The sequence below is a fragment of the Ranitomeya variabilis genome, chromosome 6, assembly GCF_051348905.1.
Source record: "Ranitomeya variabilis isolate aRanVar5 chromosome 6, aRanVar5.hap1, whole genome shotgun sequence".
In the NCBI taxonomy this organism is placed as follows: Eukaryota; Metazoa; Chordata; class Amphibia; order Anura; family Dendrobatidae; genus Ranitomeya; species Ranitomeya variabilis.
Genome location: NC_135237.1, coordinates 238,529,372 through 238,544,791, shown reverse-complemented (window position 1 = coordinate 238,544,791; position 15,420 = coordinate 238,529,372). Strand labels below are relative to the sequence as shown.

Below are 15,420 nucleotides of genomic sequence, written 5' to 3'. Positions count from 1 at the left end.
ATGTACTGTTTGTTTTTTTTACTTTTACGCTGGTAACCAGGGTAAACATCGGGTTACTAAGCGCGGCCCTGCGCTTGGTAACCCGATGTTTACCCTGGTTACCAGTGTAAAACATCGCTGGTATCGTTGCTTTTGGTGTCAAACACAACGATACACGGCGATCGGACGACCAAATAAAGTTCTGGACTTTATTCAGCGACCAGCGACATCACAGCAGGATCCTGATCGCTGCTGCGTGTCAAATTAAACGATATCGCTAGCGAGGACGCTGCAACGTCACGGATCGCTAGCGATATCGTTTAGTGTGACGGTACCTTTAGAGATACACGAGCTGCAGAGAGCTTTATTATATGTCTCTGGAAGCTTCGTATTACACATAGAACACCTCTTAGACTTTGAAGATGCTTTTCCCGTCTTCTTTGTCAGAGGGAGGGGATTATGTGTGGCCTCCTTATCCTTAAATATAAGAATAGGCATTGCTCAGTGTATGTGCAAAATAACATAATTCTGCGCCCTGCGCACTTACCCCTGCCTCCTCACTTCTGACCTCCATATCTTCTGTTGAGGAATACACAGGGTAAGTGTGTAATCTCTTACTCAAATAAAGGATATAGCAGCTTCTGCTGCGCTCACCCTTAGTCTCCGGCATCAGATGCGGTTCAATATGCTGGCTGGCCCGGACTATCCGCTGTATCGTGTCCTGCCGACACCACACACAAATCTTGCGCCTTATCCTCCTTCATACAGAGGAATGCAGGGCGCACTATTGCAGTACCTCCGGGTTTATGTACGCATACTTCCGCGTTCCACCCAGTGGAACGCACGCCGAATGCATCGCCTCCCCCCGGATGTGACGTCACCTTACCTCGAGACGCCACCGGAAGTGCTGTACGACCTACTTCCGCGTTCCACCTCGTGGAACGCGAACCGCTGCCGGATCTTCTGACATGCGGCGCCTCTTGCTGGCCTGGCGCCCGAGCCGAGAGCCTCCCACCGGGAGGAAGCGGCTCTCACCCAGGAGCTCGTCCGCTCGACTGGTCTCTAGGCAGAGGGACTCCCCACCGGGGAGTTTCTACCTCGGGCCACCGTCGCGGGGGAAAGATATTGGCACCGCCGCACGATCCCCCGGGCCCTCCGGACTGGTAAGTTCTGCGCTGCTCCGCTCTCGTGTGTCCCTCCATGCAGGGACAGGAAAAACACTGAAGGAAAGGGGGTGGAGTGGGACCTTTTAACCTCTCGTGTTGTATTTCCTGTCCCTGCAAGGAGGAGGAGGACGTCCTCCAGCGTGCTGTCAGGGGGACGTCCTGGAAAAATAATTTTTCTTTCTTCAAAAATTATGTTTTAGCAAGTAATTTTTTATTTTTGCAAGGGTAACAGGAGAAATTGGACCCCAACAGTTGTTGCCCAGTTTGTCCTGAGTATGCTGGTACCCCAAATGTGGGGGTAAACCACTGTTTGGGCGCATGTCGGGGCTTGGAAGGGAGGGAGCACCATTTGACTTTTTGAACGCAAGATTGGCTGGAATCAATGGTGGCGCCATGTCGCGTTTGGAGACCCCTGATGTGCCTAAAAAGTGGAAACCCCTCAATTCTTCAACATTAACCCCAACACACCCCTAATCCTAATCCCAACTGTAGCCATAACCCTAATCACAACCCTAACCCCAACACACCCCTAACCACAACCCTAACCCCAACACACCCGTAACCCTAATTCCAACCCTAACCCTAATCCTAACCCTAATCCCAACCCTAACCCTAACCCCTAACCCCAAACCCTAACCACAACTGTAACCCCAACACACCCCTAACCCTATCTGTAACCCTAACCAAAAGCCTAATCTTAACCCTATTTCCAACCCTAGCCCTAATTGCAACCCTAACTCTAAGGCTATGTGCCCACGTTGCAGATTCGTGTGAGATTTTTCCGCACGATTTTTGAAAAATCTGCAGGTAAAAGGCACTGCGTTTTACCTGCGGATTTACAGCAGATTTCCAGTGTTTTTTGTGCGGATTTCACCTGCGGGTTCCTATTGAGGAACAGGTGTAAAACGCTGTGGAATCCGCACAAAGAATTGACATGCTGCGGAAAATACAACGCAGCGTTTCTGCACGGAATTTTCCCCACCATGGGCACAGCGGATTTGGTTTTCCATAGGTGTACATGGTACTGTAAACCTGATGGAAAACTGCTACGAATTCGCAGCGGCCAATCCGCTGCGGATCCGCGGCCAATCCGCACTGTGTGCACATGCCATAACCCTACCCCTAACCCTAACCCTACCCCTACCCCCTAGTTCTAACCCTAGTTCTAACCCTAACCCTAGTGGAAAAAGAAAAAAAAAATATTTTCTTTATTTTATTATTGTCCCTACCTATGGGGGTGATAAAGGGGGGGGTTTATTTATTATTTTTTTTATTTTGATCGCTGTGATAGAACCTACCACAGCGATCAAAATGTACTTGTAATGAATCTGCCGGCCGGCAGATTCGGCGGGCGCACTGAGCATGCGCCCGCCATTTTGGAAGATGGCGGCGCCCATGGAGAAGACGGACGGGCACCGGGAGCCTCGGTAAGTATAAGGGGGGGGGGAGATGGGGCATGGGGGGGGGCGTCGGAGCACGGGGGGGTGACATAGGAGCACGGGGGGAGCGGACAGGAGGACGGGGGAGCGGAGCACAGGACGGAGGGGACTACGGGACAGATCGGTGGCTTGGGGGGGCGATCGGTGGGGTGGGGGGCTCACATCAGCGTTTCCAGCCATGGCCGATGATATTGCAGCATCGGCCATGGCTGGATTGTAATATTTCACCAGTTTTTTAGGTGAAATATTACAAATCGCTTTGATTGGCAGTTTCACTTTCAACAGCCAATCAGAGCGATCGTAGCCACGGGGGGGGGGGGGGGGGGGGGGGTGAAGCCACTCCCCCTGGGCTGAAGCACCACTCCCCCTGTCCCTGCAGTTCGGGTGAAATTGGAGTTAACCCTTTCACCCGATCTGCAGGGACGCGATCTCTCCATGACGCCACATAGGCGTCATGGGTCGGATTGGCACGGGTTTTCATGACGCCTACGTGGCGTCAAAGGTCGGGAAGGGGTTAATGCAGTGCCGAACATGTATGGCAATACACTTCCCGCTGCACTGTAACGGTGCGATGGATGTCGAAGAGGTTTAAGGATCAAACTTTAAGGATCAACCTTGTAGATTTTGTCCTTGGTGGGATTCGAACCCAGGGCCCCAGAGCTGCAATAACCACTGTGCCACCATGCTGCTTTTATTTTCCCATATAAGTGCTCTGTGAAGAAACCAGATTGTATCTTAATTACCCAGACAGCTACGTTTTTGCAAACCAATAATAACTGAATTTTCATCTGTATATTGGCTTGTGCATTTAAGTGTTTATGTCTGATGGTTCAAGAGGACAGACTTGCAGACTGATACTATTTAACATACAGTGTAAGGGTGAGTTCACACAGGACTTTTTTGCTGCGTATTTTTGCTGCGTTTTTTTATGCTAATTTAGGTGCTTTTTTTGGTGCGTATTTGGTGCATTTTTTGGGTAAGTTCACACAGGACTTTTTTGCTGCGTATTTTTGCTGCGTTTTTTATGCCAATTTTCAGCTGTTTATAATAGATGAGTTTTTTGTGCGGTTTTGGTGCGTTTTTTTGTCTATTTGTGCATGATAATAAAGTTGAGTGACCCCAGTGGAGCTTAGCATCGCCTTCATCCCAGCGGGGGAACAATTTACGGCGAATTACATGCCATGCATCGGCCTTTTTTTGACGATCACTGTAGTTTGGGCAAGCTACATCCCAAATTACAGGCATTGCTTCCACCTTGGAAAAATAAATGAAAAAGTAATTACCAAATGGAAGATGAAATGAAGCCAACATTCATGACAAGGAAGATACAAACATACACATGCAGAACACATGAACATGTACATAACAGCACATGAGCATCGCAAAGTGTACCATTGCAAACAATCGGATAGATAGATATATCACAAATTAAAAAAAATATTACCTCCATGATTAGTTGGGAAACATTAATGCTCATCCTCCTATACCAAGACATGGCTAACACCTCACTACCAGGAACTCCCTCACAATAGATCACAATCAGGACACCTCACAATGGCTCTTCACACCTCACAATGGCTCACAATGGCTCTTCACACCTCACAATGGCTCACAATGGCTCTTCACACCTCACTAACCACACCCCTAAGCTCTTGGCTGTGAGATCACTTCCTGCTGGCCATGATTTTTCTGCACAAAAAACGCAGCAAATAATGCTACATGCGTTTTTGCTGCGTTTTTGCAGCGTTTTTTCCATCACCCATTCAAGTCAATGGGTGAAAAAACGCTGCAAAAACGCAGCAAAAACGCTGAAAGAAGTGACATGCCCTATGTCCAAAAAACGCAGCAAAGCAGAAAATACTGATCAAACAAAAACCCAATATGTGTGCATGAGATTTCTGAAATCTCATAGGCTTTGCTGGTACTGTAAAAAGCAGCTGAAAATTAGCATAAAAAAACGCAGCAAAAATACGCAGCAAAAAAGTCCTGTGTGAACTTACCCTAAGTCTGTAGTGGTGACTGTACATTGAGGCCATGTGCACACGTTCAGGATTTTTCGCGTTTTTTTCACGTTTTTTCACTATAAAAACGTGATAAAAACGCGAAAAAAACGCTAACCTATGCCTCCTATTAATTACAGTGTATTCCGCATTTTTTGTGCAAATGTTGCGATTTTTTCCGCGAAAAAAATCGCATCGCGGAAAAAAAAGCAACATGTTCATTAAAAATGCGGAATTGCGGGGATTCCGCACACCTAGGAGTGCATTGATCTGCTTACTTCCCGCACGGGGCTGTGCACACCATGCGGGAAGTAAGCAGATTATGTGCAGTTGGTACCCAGGGTGGAGGAGAGGAGACTCTCCTCCACGGACTGGGCACCATATAATTGGTCAAAAAAAAAAAAGAATTAAAATAAAAAATAGTCATATACTCACCTTCGATGTCCCCGGAGTGTTCCCGCCTCTCACCGCTGCATGCTGCCGCTTCTGTTTCTATAGATGGTGTGGTTGAGGACCTGCGATGACGTCACTGTCTTGTGATTGGTTGCGAGCGGTCACGCGACCAATCACAAGCCGTGAAGTCACCGAAGGTCCTAAACCACACCGGCATCTATAGGAACGGAGCCTGCAGAGGGTGAGTATAACCATTTTTTTATTTTTTTTATTACTTTTAAACATTCTATCTTTTACTATAGATGCTGCATAAGCAGCATCTATAGTAAAAAGTTGGTCACACTTGTCAAACAGTATGTTTGACAAGTGTGACCAACCTGTCAGTCAGTTTTCCAAGCGATGCTACAGATTGCTTGGAAAACTTTAGCATTCTGCAAGCTAATTACGCTTGCAAAATGCTAAAAAAAAAGCAAAAAAAACGGAAAAAAACCGCAAAAAAAAAAATGCGGATTTCTTGCAGAAAATTTCCAGTTTTCTTCAGGAAATTTCTGCAAGAAATCCGGACTTGTGCACATACCCTGAGTGTGTTGAGCTTTGTTTGTTGATGTGTGCTTATATGCTAATATACTTAATCCCATCACCATTGTTTACCTTTTCTTGATGTTGGACTGAAAGACCCTGGGTGGTACTAAGGCCATGTTCACACTTTGCGGCGTCCCTCTGCGGGTTCTCCCGCAGCGGATTTGATAAATCTGCAGGGCAAAACCGCTGCGGTTATCCCTGCAGATTTATCGCGGTTTGTTCCGCGGTTTCCGCTGCGGGTTTCCGCCTATACGATTGATGCTGCATATGCAGCAATATGCAGCATCAATAGTAATGTTAAAAATAATAAAAATTGGTTATACTTACTCTCTGATGTCCGGATCTCCTCGGCGCTGCACCCGGCGGTCCGGTTCCAAAGATGATGTGTGAGAAGGACCCTTCGTGACGTCACGGTCATGTGACCGCGACGTCACGGTCATGTGACCGCGACGTCACCGCAGGTCCTGTTCGCACAGCAACTCTGACCGGCCGGCCGCGTGCAGCGCTGAGAGGTGAGTAGAACATGATTTTTTATTTTTATTCTTTTTTTTACCCCAAAATATGGTTCCCAGGGCCTGGAGGAGAGTCTCCTCTCCTCCACCCCGGGTACCACCCGCACATTAGCCCCATGCGGGAAGTAAGCGGTTCAATGCATTCCTATGGGTGCAGAATCGCAGCGATTCTGCACAAAGAAGTGACATGCTGCGGGTTTTAAACCGCTGCGTTTCTGCGCGGTTTTTCCCACAGCATGTGCACAGCGGTTTGCGGTTTCCATAGGGTTTACAGGTAAATGGAAATGCTATGGAAACTGCTGCGGACCCGCAGCATCAAAATCGCAGCGGTTCCGCGGTAAAAACCGCAAAGTGTGAACATAGCCTTAAGATACCTTCACACTAAGCGACTTTGCAACGATAACGATAGCGATCCGTGACGTTGCAGCGTCCTGGATAGCGATATCGTTGTGTTTGACACGCAGCAGCGACCTGGATCCTGCTGTGATATCGCTGGTTGTTGCTGAAAGTCCAGAACTTTATTTGGTCGTCAGATCGGCGTGTATCGTCGTGTTTGACAGCAAAAGCAACGATGCCAGCAATGTTTTACAATGGTAACCAGGGTAAATATCGGGTTACTAAGTGCAGGGCCACGCTTAGTAACCCGATATTTACCCTGGTTACCATTGTAAAAGTAAAAAAAAAAAAAAAACACTACATACTCACCCTCTGATGTCTGTCACGTCCCCCGGCGTCCGCGCTGCTGCTCAGAGCTTCCTGCACTGAATGGGTCAGTGCCGGCCGTAAGGCAAAGCACAGCGGTGACGTCACCGCTGTGCGTTAGGGCCGGCGCTCACACAGTGCAGGGAAGCGGACGCGACAGGCACCGGAATGTAAGTATGTAGTGTTTGTTTTTTTTACATTTACACTGGTAACCAGGGTAAACATCGGGTTACTAAGCGCGGCCCTGCGCTTAGTAACCCGATGTTTACCCTGGTTACCATGGGACTTCGGCATCCTTGTTCGCTGGAGAGCTGTCTGTGTGACAGCTCTCCAGCGACCACACAGCGACGCTGCAGCGATCGGCATCGTTGTCGATATCGCTGCAGCGTCGCTTAATGTGAAGGTACCTTAAAGGTACCTTCACACTAAGCGACTTTGCAGCGAGAACGACGACGATCCGTGACGTTGCAGCGTCCTGGATAGCGATCTCGTTGTGTTTGACACGCAGCAGCGATCTGAATCCCGCTGTGATATCGCTGGTCGGAGCTAGAAGTCCAGAACTTTATTTCGTCGCTAGATCACCCGCTGTCATCGCTGGATCGGCGTGTGTGACGCCGATCCAGAGATGTGTTCACTTGTAACCAGGGTAAATATCGGGTTACTAAGCGCAGGGCCGCGATATGACGTCACCGCTGTGCTCTGCTTTACGGCCGGCGCTGACACAGTCAGTGTAGGAAGCTCTGAGCAGCAGCGCGTAACCCTGTGGACGCCGGGGGACGTGACAGACATCAGAATGTGAGTATGCAGTGTTTTGGTTTTTTTTACTTTTACAATGGTAACCAGGGTAAATATCGGGTTACTAAGCGCGGCCCTGCACTTAGTAACCCGATGTTTACCCTGGTTACCTGGGTGCTGCAGGGGGACTTCGGCATCGTTGAAGACAGTTTCAACGATGCCGAAGTCGTTCCCCTGATCGTTGGTCGCTGGAGAGAGCTGTCTGTGTGACAGCTCCCCAGCGACCACACAACGACTTACCAACGATCACGGCCAGGTCGTATCGCTGGTCGTGATCGTTGGTAAGTCGTTTAGTGTAACGGTACCTTAAGGGTAGCTTACATGCCTTGGGTATAAAGAGTCTGAAGTAATACAGAGCTACGAGCCAGAGATTCTGCAAACCACCCAACAGACAAGAGAAAGGACTGCAGCAAATTCATCATGGCACCATCACGAGGGACACTAATCTAGGATTCTATAGGATACAACCTAGGGGTTTTCGGCTCCGGTTGGAAGGACACAGATCTGATCCCGTGACCATCTCTGAACCATGGATATGTTTGGAGAAAGCCAGGGTTGGGACCCGCTGGTCGCCTGGTTCCATGGAGATGGTCAGATAAGCCAGGTGGTGACTCTCGTGTCAACTGGCTTTGGACCTTGTATGGACTCTATGGACAGTTCTTGGTCATCTCCCTATGCTTGTCGTTACCCCTTCTCTGTGCGTTCATCCACAGATGGAGTAGCAACCCTGGGAGCTCTGACATCATGTCATACTGGAAATACGTGGAGACGCAGTGATATTTTATATGCGCCCATGTAACCAAACAATTCCAGTAATGGTGGGATTGTTCTGTTTGCTATTGTGTGTTGTGGTTCAATAAAGTATTGCCACACTGTTTTACCTTAACCCTGTGTTGTCTGGGTAGTGTATTGCCCACGGGGAGATAGCGCGGGCGTTCAGTGGTATGAGCCGTGGTCCATGCAGTCTTGCTAAAGACAGCCGGGCCAGCAGACGAGAGCACCCACTGACCCCGCATCTCCGTAACATGCTCATTTTGCTTTGGGATCAGTTCTGTTTTTCCATGTTACACATTTAATTTATAGACTAGTTTTAATCATTTATATAATAATACTTTTCATTTGGTGAGAGAGGGGGGCAGGACTGTTGAGCAGAAGGTCATTCCCCCTGAAGCGATGATGGCCTATCCATCAATCACTTGACCCTGCAGCCAATCAGTTGCCAAGTCACTGAAGAGACCACTGGAATATTGGTGCTGGAGAGTGGGGACTTCAGAAAGATCCCGACACCCTGGTAATTTGAAAAAGCCATGGAAAACCTGCTTAAGATGACACTGACAGAATTGTGGCACGTGCAAAAATGGTACACGGAATTCATGAGAGCAGAGGCATCATTTAGGCTTGCAGATACCCCCATACCTTTCTACGCCTCCTTTCTTCATCATCTACATGTTTATCCTTCTCCTTCTCCGACTTCTTTTTCTTTTTCTTCTTTTTTTCCTTATGACGCTCTCGCTGCTCGTGATCTGAACGATCATCATAGTAACTAGAATCATGGCCAGATCCAGACAATTCAGTCACTTCACTTCCACCAACTTTAAGAACCAATTTCAGAGGCTTTTCTGAAGGTTTCCCCACGTAATCTGAAATGATAAAAACACATAACCTGTCACAGACCCAGGGCTGTGGAGTCGGAGTCGGAGTTAGTTTTGGTTGGAGTCGGAGTCGGTAGAAATGTACCGACTCCAGCTTTAAAAAAAAATGTATTAATATTCATAATTGAACTTTCATATGAATTTTATAAATGTTACTCAAATATATATGTTCTATCAAACTATGAACAACAGTGATAAGCAGTTCTGCTGGAGATTTCTTACTTCTTGTGTGTCACTGTTCTCCACTGCCCTTATCTAATCTTATACTTGGTTAACCTCATGCTGCCCCAACCCCCCTACTTACAATGTATGAAACTGAAAGTGAAAATGTGTTGCAAATTCTTAGTAGTAAAGCTCCTCCTCTAGACTAGATGTTTACTAGGTGTGCGTCTTCCAAGCATCTCACAGCTGCTAATCAGAAGAGAAAGACTGTAAGAAGCATTATCCTTTCAACAAACTTTGCATCAGTTAACCGTGAGTACATGAGGAATAACAGTATTACTGACCACTATATCAGTTGTACGACCTGGCAATAATTTTGTACAATTGTTTTTAGGAAAAACAATTGTCATTTGGATTGTGAATGCAGAATTAAAAACCTGAGAATGTCAAAGAAGCGTCACATTAAATCAGCTGTATTTGAACATTTCACCATCACTCAAGATAGAAAACATTATGTCTGTCAGTGTATGACAAATGATCCAGACGAAAACAAATGCTGTGAAGCCAAGATCAGTGCATATTCAGGCAAAGTTAACCCCTTCCCGACCTTTGACGCAGCGTATGCGTCATGAAAACCTGTGCCAATCCGACCTGTGACGCAGCATATGCGTCATGGTCGGATCGCGCTCCTGCAGGCCGGGTGAAAGGGTTAACTGTAATTTCACCCGGCCTGCAGGGACAGGGGGAGTGGTACTTGAGCCCAGGGGGGGTGGCTTCGCCCCCCCTTGGCTACGATCGCTTTGATTGGCTGTTGAAAGTGACGTTTCACTTTCACTTTTAATCAGAGCGATAGTAATATTTCACCAATGAAAATTGGTGAAATATTACAATCCAGCCATGGGCGATGCTGCAATAGCATCAGCCATGGCTGGAGATCGCGATCAGCCCCCCCCACCGCCACCGATCTCCTCCCCTCCGGTCCTCCGTCCTGTCATATAGTGTCCCACGCTTCCCTCCATCCTCCTGTCCGCTCCCCCCCGCTGTCAGATCACCCGCCCGCTGTCCGATCACCCCCCCCCCCTTCATACTTACCGACCTGTGTCCCTCCCGGTGTCCGTCCGTCTGTTCGATGGGCGCCGCCATCTTCCAAAATGGCGGGCGCATGCGCAGTGCGCCCGCCGAATCTGCCGGCCGGCAGATTCGTTACAGGTGCATTTTGATCGCTGTGATATGTTCTATCACAGCGATCGAAATAAAAAAAATAATAAATAACCCCCCCCTTTATCACCCCCATAGGTAGGGACAATAATAAAATAAAGATTTTTTTTTTTTTCTTTGCAGGGTTAGGGTTAGGGTTAGGGTTTTAGGGTTAGGGTTTTAGGGTTAGGGTTTTAGGGTTAGGGTTGGTTCACACTGCGTCTAAGCAGTCCGTTTGACGGACTACGTTACACGGCGGCATAAACGCGGTATAACGTAGTCCGTTACGGCCGCCATTGACAGCAATGTTGGATGCATCACAAGCGCACGCCCACAATGGCTGTGCGCTAGGGATGTGCCGTCATTGAGTGACGGACCCGGAGACGCGGACTGCAGTGTTTCCGGGTCCGTCACTGCTAGCGCAGATAGAGCTAGCAGATGCTCTATCTGCGCTAGCGCGATGCAAACGTCGGCACTTGCGCTAGCAGCAGCTCGTTAGCGTATGTGCTGAACGGGCTGCTGCTAGCGCAGTGTGAACCTGGCGTTAGGGTTACGGCTAGAATTAGGGTTAGAACTAGAGTTAGGGTTAGAATTAGGCTATGTGCACACGGTGCGGATTTGGCTGCGGATTTTGCTGCGGATCCGCAGCGGATTTGGCTGCGGATCCGCAGCGGATTGGCCGCTGCGAATTCTTAGCAGTTTTCCATCAGGTGTACAGTACCATGTAAACCTATGGAAAACCAAATTCGCTGTACCCATGATGCGGAAAATACCACGCGGAAATGTCAATTCTTTGTGCGGATTCCACAGTGTTTTACACCTGTTCCTCAATAGGAATCCACAGGTGAAATCTGCACAAAAAACACTGGAAATCCGCGGTAAATCCGCAGGTACAATGCAGTGCCTTTTACCTGCGTATTTTTCAAAAATGGTGCGGAAAAATCTCACACGAATCCGCAACGTGGGCACATAGCCTTAGGGTTAGGGTTGGAATTAGGGCTAGGGTTGGAAATAGGGTTAAGATTAGGCTGTGGTTAGGGACGTTATGGTTAGGGTTAGGGGTGTGTTGGGGTTAGGTTTTGGATTAGGGTTGGGATTATGGGTGTGTTGGGGTTAGGGGTGTGTTGGGGTTAGGGTTGTGATTAGGGTTATGGCTAGAGTTGGGATTAGGGTTAGGGGTGTGTTGGGGTTAGTGTTGGAGTTAGAATTGAGGGGTTTCCACGGTTTAGGCACATCAGGGGTCTCCAAACGCAACATGGCGCCACATTTATTTTAGTCAATCTTGCATTCAAAAAGTCAAATGGTGCTCCCTCCCTTCCGAGCCCCGACGTGCACCCAAACAGTGGTTTACCCCCACATATGGGGTACCAGCATACTCGGGACAAACTGGGCAACAATTATTGGGGTCCAATTTCTCCGGTTCCCCTTGTGAAAATAAAAAATTGCTTGCTAAAACATCATTTTTGAGGAAAGAAACATGATTTTTTATTTTCACGGCTCTGCGTTGTAAACTTCTGTGAAGCACTTGGAGGTTCAAAGTGCTCACCACATACCTAGATAAGTTCCTTGGGGGGTCTAGTTTCCAAAGTGGGGTCACTTGTGGGGGGTTTCTACTGTTTAGGCACATCAGGGGCTCTGCAAACGCAACGCGACGCCCGCAGACCATTCCATCAAAGTCTGCATTTCAAAAGTCACTACTTCACTTCCGAGCCCTGACGTGTGCCCAAACAGTGGTTCCCCCCCACATATGGGGTACCAGCGTACTCAGGACAAACTGGACAACAACTATTGGGGTCCAATTTCTCCTTTTACCCTTGTGAAAATAAAAAATTGTGGGCTAAAAAATAATTTTTGAGGAAAGAAAAATGATTTTTTATTTTCCCGGCTCTGCGTTATAAACTTCTGTGAAGCACTTGAGGGTTTAAAGTGGTCACCGAACATCTAGATTAGTTCCTTGGGAGGTCTAGTTTCCAAAATGGGGTCACATGTGGGGAAGCTCCAATGTTTAGGCACACAGGGGCTCTCCAAACGCAACATGGTGTCTGCTAACGATTGGAGCTAATTTTTCATTCAAAAAGTCAAATGGCGCTCCTTCCATTCCGAGCCCTGCCATGTGCCCAAACAGTGGTTTACCCCCACATATGAGGTATCAGTGTACTCAGGAGAAATTGTCCAATACATTTTAGGATACATTTTATCCTGTTGCCCATGTGGAAATGAACAAATTGAGGCTAAAAGAAATTTTTTGTGAAAAAAGTACTTTTTCATTTTTACGGATCAATTTGTGAAGCACCTGGGGGTTCAAAGTGCTCACTATGCATCTATATAAGTTCCTTGGGGGGTCTAGTTTCCAAAATGGGGTCACATGTGGGGAAGCTTCAATGTTTAGGCACACAGGGGCTCTCCAAACGCGACATGGTGTCCGCTAATGATCGGAGCTAATTTTTCATTCAAAAGTCAAATGGCGCTCCTTCCCTTCCGAGCCTTGTCGTGTGCACAAACAGTGGTTTGTGACCACATATGAGGTATCGATGTACTCAGGACAAATTGCCCAACACATTTTAGGATCAATTTTATCCTGTTACCCATGTGAAAATAAAAAAATTGAGGCTAAAAGAAATTTTTTGGGAAAAAAAAAGTACTTTTTCATTTTGAGGGATCAATTTGTGAAGCACCGGGGGGTTCAAAGTGCTCACTATGCATCTAGATAAGCTCATTGGGGGGTCTAGTTTCCAAAATGGGGTCACTTGTGGGGGAGCTCCAATGTTTAGGCACACAGGGGCTCTCCAAACGCGACATGGTGTCCACTAAAGATTGGAGCCAATTTTTCATTGAAAAAGTCAAATGCTCTCCTTCCCTTCCGAGCTCTGTCGTGCGCCCAAACAGTGATTCCCCCCCACATATGGGGTATCGGTGTACTCAGGACAAATTGTACAATAACTTTTGGTGTCCAGTTTCTCTTTTTACCCTTGGGAAAATAAAAAAAATTGTTGCTAAAACATCATTTTTGTGACTAAAAAGTTAAATGTTCATTTTTTCCTTCCATGTTGCTTCTGCTGCTGTGAAGCACCTGAAGGGTTAATAAACTTCTTGAATGTGGTTTTGAGTACCTTGAGGGGTGCAGCTTTTAGAATGGTGTCACTTTGGGGTATTTTCAGCCATATAGACCCCTCAAACTGACTTCAAATGTGAGGTGGTCCCTAAAAAAAATGGTTTTGTAAATTTTGCTGTAAAAATGAGAAATCGCTGGTCAAATTTTAACCCTTATAACTTCCTAGCAAAAAAAAAATTTGGTTCCAAAATTGTGCTGATATAAAGTAGACATGTGGGTAATGTTATTTATTAACTATTTTGTGTCACATAACTCTCTCGTTTAACAGAATAAAAATTCAAAATTTGAAAATTGCAAAATTTTCAAAATTTTAGCCAAATTTCAATTTTTTTCACAAATAAACGCAAAAATTATCGACCTACATTTACCACTAACATGAAGCTCAATACGTCACGAAAAAACAATCTCAGAACCGCTAGGATTCGTTGAAGCGTTCCTGAGTTATTACCTCATAAAGGGACACTGGTCAGAATTGCAAAAAATGGCCAGGTCATTAAGGTCAAAATAGGCTGGGTCATGAAGGGGATAAAAATGCTCCTACCAGAGCTTCTAATCTAAAGAGACATTTACAGCGCTTTCATCCAGAAGTACTGAAAGCAGTGGATGAGAAAGACTGCATCCAAACCAATGAACTAGTGCCCAGCTCTTCCAGCCAAACAAAGGAGCAGAGAACTTTGCAGCCATCAGTTGCAAGATATTTTGTCAGTGACAAAGTTACTGTGACAATGACAGTAGATACATTTAAAAAACAGATCATAGAGGTTGTTGTAAAGGATAGTGTGCCTATTTCATTATTTTCACGACCTGCTTTTGTGTGTCTGAATGGGGAAATGGCCCGCAAGCTTGGTGTTTCTCTGGGGAGAGAGAGAGAGAGAGAGAGAGAGAGAGTATTAGAAAATTAGTAATTGAAGAAGTTTTTAAACCAAAGGAAGAACTTAAAAAAACTCTCAAGGGACGCTTTCTGTTTCTTAAAATGGATGCCTGCACACGTCACAGAGAACTATTTTGCCATCAATGTCCGATTTGTTTTTGACAAAAATGAAATAGTTACCAAGACATTGGCAGTAAAAGACACCAAAGCTCATCACACCAGTGAGTTTCTCCAGGTCTTGGTGGAAGAGGTTCTGCAAGACTATGAACTTAAAAAAGAGCAAGTTCTTTCTGTCGTAACTGACAATTCTTCAAATATGATAAGTACTATTAAGCTAATGAATGAGAGTAATGATGGTGACCAGCAGCTAGAACAACATTCTGGGTCCACAGACACAGAAATGTTTGAAATAGAGGAACACAATATTGTAACTGAGGAGCAAACTGAAGTTGCTTCAGATGAACAGCAACATGATAGTTTAGATGATCTTGTTGAAACTGTGTCAATAAGTTCTTTCATTCATGACATGCGCTGTGTTGTGCACACGCTACAGCTGGCTATAAAGAGACAGTCTGCAAGAAGGACATGCTGCTGCACCGATTGGCAAGGTGAGAAAATTGGCTACTGTTGCCAGAACTCCTAAAGTTGACTCAATTTTGAAGAGACGTGCTGGAAAAGGGGCAATTATTGATCAAGCCACATGATGGGGCAGTACTTACTTAATGATTCAGCGCTTGGTTGAACTGAAAACCTTTCTTGTAGACATGGCTAACCCTCAACTGACGCTAAATGAAAGTCAGTGGAATCAGGTGACTGAGCTGGAAAAATTGCTAGAGCACCCATTTACAGTGACTAAAA

At 46.4% G+C, this 15,420-nt stretch overlaps 1 protein-coding gene across 10 annotated transcripts in view; it reads right to left on the bottom strand.

Moving 5' to 3' along the window:
• BRD9 (bromodomain containing 9) overlaps window positions 1-15,420 on the bottom strand; it is a 301,749-nt gene that overhangs the window by 276,836 nt on the left and 9,493 nt on the right. For all 10 annotated transcript variants that reach the window (XM_077269514.1, XM_077269516.1, XM_077269517.1 and 7 more), the window contains exon 2: window positions 8,985-9,208. In XM_077269514.1, the coding sequence (XP_077125629.1) occupies window positions 8,985-9,208 (224 nt within the window). The remainder of the gene's footprint in view (window positions 1-8,984; window positions 9,209-15,420) is intronic.